This window comes from Pteropus alecto, unplaced genomic scaffold, assembly GCF_000325575.1.
Source record: "Pteropus alecto unplaced genomic scaffold, ASM32557v1 scaffold25, whole genome shotgun sequence".
Taxonomy (NCBI): Eukaryota; Metazoa; Chordata; class Mammalia; order Chiroptera; family Pteropodidae; genus Pteropus; species Pteropus alecto.
Genome location: NW_006441955.1, coordinates 12427555 through 12440368, shown reverse-complemented (window position 1 = coordinate 12440368; position 12814 = coordinate 12427555). Strand labels below are relative to the sequence as shown.

The 12814-nt window shown below is 34.5% G+C and overlaps 1 protein-coding gene and 1 pseudogene across 5 annotated transcripts in view; both read right to left on the bottom strand.

Annotated features, from left to right (window-relative positions):
- Window positions 1-12814, bottom strand: part of PATJ (PATJ, crumbs cell polarity complex component) — a 289564-nt gene that overhangs the window by 100931 nt on the left and 175819 nt on the right. For all 5 annotated transcript variants that reach the window (XM_015595195.2, XM_006919265.3, XM_015595198.2 and 2 more), the window contains one exon: window positions 3574-3665. In XM_015595195.2, coding sequence (XP_015450681.1) covers window positions 3574-3665 — 92 coding nt within the window. The remainder of the gene's footprint in view (window positions 1-3573; window positions 3666-12814) is intronic.
- On the bottom strand, window positions 7946-8064 carry LOC112485804 (annotated as a pseudogene).

The window sequence follows — 12814 nt, the reverse complement described above, 5'->3', positions numbered from 1 at the left end:
CTATGTAATGGAAATGTACAGAGAATCAATAATTTCAGCTAAGGAAGAAAATATTGCCAAATAGAAACACTAACTGTAAAGAAATACAACTTATAAAAATCAGTTTTTAAAGTAACATTACATAACACAATGCAAGCTATACAGTTAAAGAAAGGTATAAGTGCATATGTCACACCAAGATGACTTAAGTGTTAACTTTCTGAAACTTGATAACAAATCGATATTTAATTGCTTCAGGATTTGGTTCCAAAAAGGCAAAATTAGGGTTCTTGTAACAATAGTCTGAAAGAGATAATATATAGGCAGAAGTTGAAAGATGTACCTAAAGGATTACTGAACTAGACAATCAGCTTGAAGGCAATAGGAGGATATGTTGCATAGTGTCTAAAATGCACTAGTTACCATATATGAATAGGACACCAGTCTCCCACTACGCCTATACTGGTGATGTGCATGGCTGCTGAACAATATTTTCTTCTTTGATTTCCTTATGTGCTTTATATTCTGACACTATTTGATATTACTCACCTCAGTAAAACCTATTATAACATATTTTGTTGTCATGGGGATTAATTTATGTTAATTGATTTCTCTTTATACGTTCCTCAAATAAAAAATATTCTACTCCTTGTTAGAATACTAGGTCACCATTTAAAAAAAAAAAAAGGGAGAAGAAGCTGCTGAAAGAGAACTAAAAGAGATGTTTTAGGCAGGTGCCCATATCTCTTATTCTAACATTTACCAAAAACGGTTTTATATAATGTCTGTAGTTACCTCTTCCAGTGCTTAATCATTATCGTGTTAATTAAAGCATTCTTAAACTGTAAGTGTGCTTCACTTTAAAAAATATTCAAGATTCTGAAATTAGACAAAGCATACATTCCTCCTCTTTCCTTCACCAGGACGACTTCTTTTTTTCTTTTACCTTCTTCCTTCCTTTTACCACCTTTTCTTGACATCATCATCATGATCATCTTCTTAATCACTATAGCAATGAACATTGTTGAGCCCATATTGCTAGGCAATTTATATGTATTAATACATTAGACATTCATGAGATAACCATTGCACCTCCATTTTATAGATGAGAAAACTGACCAGGTTCACAGAGCCAGAGTATTAAAACTAGTTTCAAACCTAGCAAGGTAAATCCAGGATTTCTTTTTTTAATTGCTTTATAGTTCAGTCTTGCTTTAGAAAAGAATCTATCACTTTAACTAAAATGAATAGTTCCTTCCCTATGGAAACTGAAGCATTAATTAATAATATGTTGGCATATAGGTTACCAAATTTATCTACTGAATCAAACAAAAGGCTGTCAACAATGCATACATATCTCTTGATTTAAGCTCATTTTCCTTTACAGTCAAAAATTGGACAACAGATTGTTCAGAATTACATCTTTTCTCTCCCTATAAAAGAAGATAAAAAAAAAATCTTCTTAACTTAAATTATTTGGGAAAGTGGTGAGGAAAGGGACTAAAGCATGAGTAATTTTGTAAAATAATGCATTATATATCTATATGTATTTTTAAATCCACAAAATCAATCAAACTAATTTACTATGATTGTTGACTTTGGAGAATACATAATCTAGAATGCTTAGTAGGAGCTGAAAAAAAATGTATTCAATAAAGTTTTCCGAATGTCCACCATATGCCAGGCATTATAATTAATGATCATGCAAGAAATGTTCATAATTAAATTACATATTTTGAATGCACATCAATACTTCTAAATTGCTTAAAATCACTTCCCGTAAATAAGTATTTAGCAGTAGGCTCAATCATCCTTACACCATTAATTTACTCAACAAATTCTTTCCTTGATTCTGATCCCCTCTGAACAATCAAAATTGAAATCATCAGATACAATTAATGGGGCTCTATTACTATTATTAAAATTCTACTCAGTTTTCTCTTCTGTATTCTAAATAAATTCAAATCATTTAACTTTTCTCGAAGGAGGGTTCTATTTCTGAATTACTTAATTGCATTAAATGATTTCATTTTGATCCTATTCAATTTTCTTTTGCTCTCTTTAAAATGGGATGACCCAATACGGGTAATAAAAGCCCCACAAACGCTGAAGAGGTAACAGTAACGTTGATAACAGCACTTGCCACAGTCGCCACCACGGGCTGAGCACTATGTACAGACACTGTTATGCACAGACACTGTTGAGAGCTATGTAAGTCTTCTCATGTAACCCTCACACAACTTTATACAATGTTTTCAAGCCTAAATGGCTTGAACTCTTTGCTTATATGGACTTCTCTTGATAGACATCTTAAACTCTTGAGTGGTGGGCCTTTCCACAAGTCTGTTCATGTTTTCATTATCCAAGTCTAATTTTGTAACCTCTGGTTACAGGAAGAGCGAAGAAACCCAAAAAAAGAGATTGGTGCCAACAGAGGATTTCAAAGTGAGTAAGCCAGAGGAGGTTTCAACACACAAAGACAGGAAAGAGGAAGGTTTTAACTCTTGGACACAAGAGTGAAAAACCAGGAGATCAGAAAGTGCTACCGAGTGGAAGAAAATGTCGCCAATGTTAGGATTTCTTTAGGAGCATAGCAGCAATACTCCCCAAGGCCAAAGTGATGCGTGGAAAGGAAGATTTCATTAGTGTCTGTGTCTGGGAATAAAACTATCCCCTTAATCCTAGGAGCCCCCTGGGATTGGATAAGTCTTACAGACAGGTTACTAAAGAGAAGGGGGAATAATAATAATAATAATAATCAACATCATAAAATATCTGCTAACACTCTTTTAGCTTTTACTCTATGCTGGACACTGTACTGAACATTTCAACTTTTTGAAATAACACAATGAGGTAGGTGCTTTATTATCCCCATTTTACACATGATAACTGAGGCACAGAAAGAAAAGAAACCAAGCAACAGTTAACATACAGTGTTAATTATATTACCTAAAAATAATTCAGGTTTACTGGTCATTTCAGTCCAATAACAGAGAATCAAACCTCATTCCATTGCTGATAAGGCAATGATGGCTACCACCAATGAGGACTCCCACTTTTGACTCACTTATGCCAAAAGGGCTCAGTGAGCTAGCAGGCGAGGTACAGGTAAATGTGGAGCCCCAAACACATCACATGACTGTAGACAGCAGAGCTCATATCTCCTCCCCTCTGGATTTCTCACCAGCACTCTCAATAGGAAGCTCCTAAAATTTTCCTGAGTTCTGTTTTCCTGCCTATTCTTTGATGAAGACATAAATGAGTCAGCAAACGTACTAAATGATGGTTACAGAAGAAGTAGAAGCTAGAAGGCTATTATGTTTATAGGAGGATAATGAGATCCAGAAAGAAAAGAATTTTTAAAAATTGAAATACAAATATTAGCTTCAACTACATACTATCAAGTGACACATATATAACAAGAAAGCTCCATAATCAAAAGTCTATACTTTTCTTAAAGTTACAGTTACAAAAGAAAAATGTATTTTTAGAATACAGTGATTTTGTTAGACAAACCAAAGATAAAGTAGTTTAATGTAAACAGTAACATCTCCAGAAGAGACCTTAGATTTTAGAAAACCAGATCTGTCTTACCTGATGAAAACAAGCTTGACCTTTGATGGGGCCGTCTTGATAATGGCAGATGCATTTTGGTGACTTCTTCCATACAGGATCTGATTGTTTATCTGTTCGGGAAAAAATAAAATGCAGTCAAAATGCAATATGTATATTTTGTATAAAATATATATGTATATATTTACACATGTACACAAGATATATGTATATACTTGAAATTAAACAATAAAGTCCATTCATTTTTAAGTGGCTACATATCAGACTCTTTAATGCTAAAAACCTTAATATTCTTTGTACCATAGATTCAAAAACCAATTCTAAACAGCTATTAAAATCTCTTAATTTCAGTTTTGAATGCAGTTAAATTTCAAGAGAGTAGTAGTTGAACTAGATGCAAAAAGTTTATGATATATATTTCATTTCCTACAGCTTTTCCAGATTCCCCAAAAATATAGAAAACAGACCGAACTGTGGTATTCACCAGTGCTCTGGACAGCCCATTAAATGTGATTCTGTAAACGGGTCAAAGTTATTATATAGTATAAATTATGTTATTCCAGAGGAGGTAAACCTTATATCCACATTTTAAGTCAAATCTTAGATCAATTGCACAGAAACATTTTACTGTCCACAATGAATAAGCAATCTGCTCTCATCCAAGATGTGGCAGGATTTTTAACTTGATTAAATTCAACTAAATAAGAGATAAAAACACTTACATTCTAAATTTTTCACTCCAGATTTTCCCACTGATAAACTGTGATGACAGTCATAATCAACTTTTTATTTTATTTCATCCAATTGATAATAGCTTACGCAGTTTTGGCTTTTATTCATCTGTCTACTTAATAAGTAGTTAATGACCTATACTATACTATCCCTACGTAACTGAGCCCTTGATAATTTCTACTATTAAAGGGATGTGTATTACACTGTATAACAAATAGTAAAATGGGACATATGCTTTTTTTGTAATTAACATCTAATTTATCCTTGATGAAATTTTGCATTTGAAGACACATCTGAAAAAAGTATCATTTTTCTCATAACAGTTGTAAGAAGTATATGGAAAAGAACACTTCAAAAGATGAAATGAAAACATTTCTCATTGTCTAAAATGAAGCTCCTCCATCACCTTGAAGTGGTAAAGCTGGGATTTAAATCAAAGGCTGCTGCAAAGAATGAACTCAAACTACCTCCTCGCAATGCCTCTCATTCTGTCAGTTTTTGTTTTTCACCAAGATAAATCAATCTTTCAGAAATCTATTGATCTCCACACTGTCATTTCTCTGAGCCTCAGTTTCCTCTTCTTTAAAAGGAATCTAAGCAGCTACTTCATAAAATTATTGTTGAGAATTAAATGAGATAATGTTTTTAAATTTTATTTATAATAATGCTTGATGAAGGATTTTTATATTTTTATATATTCCAAACTACTAATGTTTTCTGTTAAGGTTTCTACCTTTTTAATACAATGTATTTAAAAATGTGCTCACTCTTTGTATAATACTTCAATGGTAGATACCTGCCATTATACGTTTGTCCAGATTTATAGAATGTACAAGAGCAAGAATAAACCCTAATGTAAACTATGGACTTGGGTCATAATGACATGTCAGTGTAGGCTCATCAATTGCAACAAATGCGTTACTCTGGACAGTGATATTGATAATGAGGGAGGCTATGCATGGGTGGAGATGGGATATGTGGGAAATCTCTACCTCTCTCAATTTTGCTACTCCAAAAAAATGAAATATATATTTTTAAAGGATCCTATAATTTTATATTTTATATTTCATATTTTCTCCTAATACTTTCATGCTTTTTTCTTTTTAAAATTTTTTCTTGTATTTACATCTTCTTACCTAACTTAGCTATAAAGGATATGGTTAAATAAGTCATATGGTCATTAAGAGTAATGTGAAAAAGCATACTTAGTGACATAGGAAATGTCCAAATGTATTGTAGCAAAACCTAGATAAACAATAGTATGTCCAGCATGATTACTTTTTTTGGTAACCAAATTTTTCAATCTCTTTAAATTTACAATGAACTACAAATAAAGATCTTTAAATCATAATTTAAAAATGAGAATGTGCAGAGTACTCGATTCAATGCCTGGCATTCAGGTAATTATTTGCAAATGTCTTCCCCACTGTACCTGGACTCTGGTTTCAGAAAGTCTTTCATAAATCTCGACCTATCAAACCTTGCAGCTTGAATTTTATGGCACTTGGTTTAAAAAATGTTACCTTGTTGCACTTATACCCCACCGAACATGGTGAAGTCAATCCCTGTTAAGCTGAAAGCACCAGGCGGGCACATAACATTTATTGGACTGAGCTAAACTCCGAGGGCAGAAACCAGTGTCCTCCTCTAGATATTCCCCAGCTTGTCATGCATAGCTTGCACACAGTGACACTGGATGAGGATGGATTAAACCACAGAGCCCTGAATAGAAGTGGCACTTCCATTAATCAACTGCTAGTACGCGTTCTCTGAGGTGGGCTCCAGCCTTCAACGTGATAGAGGTTAAAAAAAAAAATGTTTTTCTTTTCTAATTAGCAAAAATTTGAGCATATAAAAAACTTGAGCTGTTTCATGTTTATGGCTAGGCCTGCTTTTTATCTGGGATCCTCCATTTTGATAGAACAGAATACATGGTACTATGATTTTAAGAGAGAAAAATTACAGCCCAAATGAAGAAAGCAGGTCATTAATCTTCATTTACCTAAATCTACAGTTATGTCTTTCATGGTGCGGTTTCTGAATGTTGAGAGGCTCTGGCAGTAGAATGGCAAAGCATCTTGCTTATATTTTTTCCAGTGCCAACAACTGTGGTGTTTACTGCTAAGGCAGCTGTTTCCTGCCAATGTTCAGAAGCCTCTGGAGAAACTCTGCTATTCAGTGGAAAACTGGGAACAAGAACAAGAAACTCAAGATAGAGTGAAACCTGATTTCACTGGATTAAATCTAAAAGGAAAATGCAGATCTCTGGATTAAAAAATCTAAGACAAAACCTCTTTTTTGGCCTCAGAAATGACACATCTGCAGCCTGAGTTTCAGGAGAGGAAGATCTCTTTTGTGTGTTTTTTTTTTAGGTTTTATTTAACACAAAACAATTTCACTATTTAAATAAAAGGTATATAGCTTGTAACTACCAGAGCAATTTTTATATTTCTTCATCACTATAGGAAACGCACTCCAGAGAAAATTCAGTAAGTAATTAGGAAGAATCTGATATATTTTATGTATAATTAACTTGAGACTGTCACTTATTCTGAGAAGCTGCTGTTCTCTGAGGGCACTATTCTTTAAACAACAGATGTAGGACATCTTCTAAGTAGAGCATGGGGGGAAAAAAAGCATTCTACACAGCCTGGAAGTCTTTCGAGTTAACACTAATTAATAATAGCAACCATTTTATTGAGTGCTTACTCTGTGCCAAACACTATGCTAAACTCTTTAGGCACAGTATCTCATTTAAATATCAGAACAACTGGGATATTATGTACTTTCACCAAATAATGAAACTGAAACTCCAAGAGGTTGAGTAATTTGCCCAAGGAGATTTAAAAGCCTATAATCCTAAGGCACACTTAGAGGTCACATCATCTATACGGTACACCTAAAAATCATGATTTCTAAAGGTGATCTTTACAAAGATATCTATTAAATAAACTCTGAGCAGAAACAGGAGGATGCCTACTACCTTAGCACTTGGAGTTTTGAGAGACAGAGTTCAGAATCAAGCATTTCACCACCACACATAGAAGAAATACCTGATTGTTGACTGTCAGGCTTTTTGAAGTCCCAAATGCAATATGGAGTCCTATAAGACTGTATCTTTCTGTTTGTGCAAACAAACTGCAACCAGAATAATATACACTTACTACATTTTTTTTCCATTGTATATACATGGATTGACCACCATTTAAATTTTTTCCAACCCGAGCTAAAACAATTGAAATATTTAATTTTGAGGCAAATAATCTCTTTCTTTTAGATATGACTTATCATTCAGATTATCTAGAAATTGGAAAATCATACTTTTCCATTTACTTCCAGTAAATTGAGAAGTAGAGAAACTAAGTGCCTTTCCCAAAGTTTCTCTTTTCAAAGTTGATGCAATGATATGTGAAAAGAATAATAAATTATTTAGATATGTCTTTATTTTTAATATTATCTCATAATGGTGAGAACTATCTTTACTCTTGATTTGGTGTTCCCACTCCATCCAAATAATTTATTTATTATCTGAAAATCCGAGATTTTGCAACTTTTACTTTTATTTTTTATTTATTTATTTTTTTAGGTGAGGCAACCCTTGGTTGACCTCACAGATTGCAAGGACCTTGTCAGTCTACAATCCCTTATTTTTTAGTTTTTATGCCTACAGCACCTGGTCTTCCTAGGTAGTCTCCCATCCAAGTACTACCCAGGCCCGACCCTGCTTAGCTTCCAAGTTCAGACGGGATCAGGCTTGTTCAGGGTGGCCTGGCCATAGAGATTTGCAACTTTTTCATTCAAGGAAACCATATATCATAATTCTCCTGGGAAAGCCAGTTTATGCATCTTGTTCCAATTATTAATAGTGTTCCTTCTCAAAAGTAACCCAGTGGATGATAAATTATATCTTTATCCCACGTTCATCAAGCCATGATTATGGAAAGTATATTTCATGCCATTTTGTCTTGATTTCTGTATCACTAAATGAGAAACCAGGCCAGACTGGGGTAGGGAGGTTTGGTAGAGACTTCGGGGATCTTTGCCAGCACAAAACCACTTCTCTTTGCAAGGGATGGTCCTTCAGACCTTCCCATCACAAATACCATTTATGATGCTGAGCATCCATGTTTGAATTGCTCATCATGTCATTCAAGGGGGACATATGTTACAGACTGAGACAATTAAGACTATCTATTGGAGGGGGTTAAATTGGGGCTGAGACATAAGTAACGATTCTCTATATCTTCTCTGAGCTTCTGTGAGATGCCACATTCTGCAACACGGATGAAGGAGCAGGGAAAACCATCACCTCCTGAGGCCCTCATGCATCTTGATCTTTGGGTTCCAGGAGGGACACTCACACCATTACAATAAATTCCTTTTTTGGTTAAATTACCTTGAACTAATTTCTGTTCTTTGCCATTAAAAGGTCTTCATAGATACAGTACCTGGTGCTCCCTTTAATTCTAAATATTAATTTATACATCCAAGTGACATCTCTCTCTCTGTATTTCCTTGTTTTATGCCCTCTCAAAGACACTCAGTAACTTACCTTGGCATTCAAAAGAGAGAAAAAAGGGGGAAAAAAAGACAGAGGAAAAAGGCTCTCTGTCCAAAGGAGCTTTCTAATAAGTGTTTGACCCACAGTTCTAGTTTTCTTATCTGTGTTTGGGTTCCTCTTCTGATTACTGACAAAAAAGGCCTCCTGAGATCCTCATGGTCAGTAACTTCTATCTCAGCTCTATGGCCCCTGGTGCCAGAAAGACAGCAATGTTTTACCATGGGTAAGTTAGCTCATCTTTTCCTAAGCTCTGAATTTCTTGTTCAACGAAATGTCATTCAGGAGCAAATTATAGCAGCTCTGGATACTGAAGATGATAGCACCCAATGAGAAACATCTGTATTTGTAAAATTTATAAATCATATTGTAAAAGGCTTTCATTGTGATTAATTTTCCCCTCATGGGTTGGTTTCTGCTACTGTAGTAAAACAAACAAACACGTAAATAAACAAAAAACCCACTGACTTGAGGTAAACCGTCTATATTTAGGTACCAGAGATGAGATACTTAATTGCAATATTTTATAGTTTGTAGAAAAAGCAGAACCGAGGTTAATCCAGAAAAGATTCACCAAAAGTAAATGGATGTAAATACTTTTGTTATATTACATAAACTTTCCTTCCCTTTAGAGGTTTTTAATGAGATTTGTTTCAAAAAACTTAAATATTCAAAAATGTCATAAAGAAATAGGTATTCAACTACTCTTAATTTTCCTCAGTTCAACTGAACATGAATATAAATTTATGCTGGAGAGCAGCTCAATTAAATTTATTCAAAAACTTTACCAAATTGGAAGTAAAAGTTAATTAACTTAAGCTCAAATTAGAAATATTAATTATACAAAATCTAAAAGTTAGTTCAAGCAACAGATTTGCCTGAGGTTTGAATATCAAGTTATAATATATTCAACAAAACTCCCTCCTCCCACGCTTTTATTAAAGTAGAAGGATTTATTATGAACCATGATAATTATTATTGAAGAACTGAATTGGATATCAAGTAACTGGAATTGCTGACAGTGAAATCTGAGAGTCCTTCTATCTAATTCGCTTTCAAATATATTTTAAAATGCACATTTTAAGACATTAGAATCTGTAGGTTAACATTTTCTATAATAAACTCTTATTGAGTAAAACAGACGCAGAAAAAAATGAACAAATCATAAGTGTTTATAACTTGATGAATCTTTTTATAGGTTAAGTTTTAATCTAACAATTCAACTTCTAAAAATTTAACCTAAAAAGATTAAAAACTTGGGTGTCTGTGATGACTATACTTATAATAGAAAAAGGAAAAACTATACATTTGACAAAAGATTTATTATATTTGCCATCGATAAATGGAAAACTGTGCCATTAAAAGGAGGTAAAGGAAGAGGACATGGATCTAGATCCACTGCCATAAAAAGATAATATTATTGAGTGAAAAAAGTAACAAAATATCATATAATCTATTTATCTCATTATTTTCATTTATGTAAAATTCTTCTCTGAGTCTAAAGAAAGCTGGCTGAGTATCTCTACTAAATGTCAACAATGATGGTATCTCTGGTGGGATTTAAGATGACTTCCATTTCTTTTTCTATATTGATAGTTTATAACTACTTAGTAATAATACCGTTTAATAAATGCTTACAACATACAAGGCTCACATACTACACATGTGCATACACTCAGCTTAAATACATCATTTCACTTATATTGCACATAAATCAGTAGAGGAATGCATTAGTACCTCATTAGACAGATGGAGAAATTGAGGCTTAGAAAGTTTAAGGAACTAAACCATATTTAGAGCCCGTATTTACAGCCAGATCATTTTGAGTCTAAAAGCCTTTCCTGATAATGATCAGAAAATATTCCTAAGAGTATTTATCTGGTGTGGGGGAGAAAAAGCCACAGGATAAGTAATACAGTCTTAATCTTATGGAATTTTAAATCCAATTAACAGAAATAGAAACCCCTTTATCACCATGTATGTTTTAGATACAAGATTCTCTGATAAAGTCACTTTGTAGGAATTCATTCAGGCAGATATGGTCCCTGACCTCAAGCATCTGGTATTCTAATAAATGACACAGTCTTGGGAACAAGTCATTGCACTGCTATATGATGGATGTCGGCATAAAGCAAAAAGTGAATGTCTCTTCTTGGAGACGGGTGGGTTGGTCTTGAGAAGCTGACAGAAACGTAGCATGAACAGGGAGAAGTGAGAGGCAGGAAGGGCACCAGGACTAGGGAAAAGCATATGAAAAGAGATGTAGGTATTACATGTAGGTCTCTTTGGAGAAAGTATAGGTACTTCAGTATAGCTTTTGGGCAGGAAAGCAGACTAACAGAGAATAGAGCTAGCCAGGACTTGTTCAAAGAATACTTTGTGTACTTGAATATTTTCCTTTTCCAAAAATCTTGGGCAACAGTCCCTATGAAGAATGATCTTCATTTTCCAAACCACTGGGAGAACCGAAGGGAATAAAGGGGTGCCAAGGCCAGGGTACCAAACAGGGAAGATGACTAAAACTCACATGAAAACACAATTTCATTAGAACGAAAAAGTATTTCTGAATAAATTATCACATTAAATTTTTTCTCAAAAAAGACAAAATAATATATATCAAGCTTCAAAATCTTAATTCTTTGGGCAAAGGAGCAAGTTGTAAAGACTAAGTTTAATGGATGTAGTGCTAAAAGGAGATCTCTGGCAACTTCAGTTTAATCTATCTTCTGTGCAGTACAATGTTCCCAAAGGAACACACGTTCATTTAAAAGGTTTAAGTGTGAAAGATTTTTCTCTCTTGAACAAAACTAATTAAATTGAAATAACTTCTAAAGGCAAAGTGATAGTAATGTGTAGCTCACATCTTTCTAAATTGGATATACTAAGAAAATAGTAAGATATTCTTTTGCATCCTAAATGCCGACAATTTAAAAAAATATTGACTTCAAGGAAGTGAGCAGAGAAATATGTTCACATGTGGCTCTTTTAGTGTTTCTGGGGAAATTGGTCCAGTTGCTATAGGCTGGTTCATTGACTAAATGAAGTAGGTACCTGTAGATATTTCCTATTACCTGCAAGGCATAGGAAGGAACAAGTAACTGGAGGCAGAAGTATAATCTACCTTTCAGCAGCTCATTAATATTGCAGGGGAATCATGTTTTCCTGGGAGGCTGAGGCATTACAGCTTAATTCTATTTACAGTATTGTTAGTCACATAAATAATTACAACACAGGTGATCTGATCCAGAATTCCTTTTTCTAAGAACGTCAGCACACTAAGAGTTAAGATGTTCCCTAAACTAGTAATGCACAGCTTAATATTTGCTGCTTTCGTAGGAACAATCTGATTAGAGCTCTACTCCAATTCCCTCTGTTACTGGAAGTTTTTTCTTTTGCCTTCAAAATAGTTTCCTTGCAGCTTCTACAGACATAGCCACAAACCCAATCCATCATTAAAAGACTCTATCAAAGTCCCTAACTCCCCTCCTTCCAATCCAGTTTCTTTTTATCTCTCTCTCTTATTTTTAAACATTAATCTTGTCAGTGAATCAGTCCTACAGTGGCAGGAGTATGCCACATATATTTGATAACTTTTAAAGTATATCTCATACAGAGTCTAGCACTGCCACACTGCTCAGCAGGACAGGTAGGTTAAGTAGATGCTTCTGTACTTCTGTAATGAGAATCCTGAGACTTACAAACTCAGTTCTAGGTAAGGTTGTGGCAGAGTCAGAATCCAAACTCAAGTTTCCCTGTCACGAAGCTTCTTTCCAGTAAGTATGGGGCCTGTGCAATGGGCAACGCATATGTTTAACTTGATGCCATGGGACTCCTGCTACTTCATTTAATACGTATCCTAACCACCCATATTCTGTCCCCAAATACCTTCTTCCTTCCCTTCCTTCCCTTCCTTCCTTCCTTCCCTCCCTCCCTCCTTCCCTCCCTCCCCCCCTCCCTTCCTTCCCCTTTCCC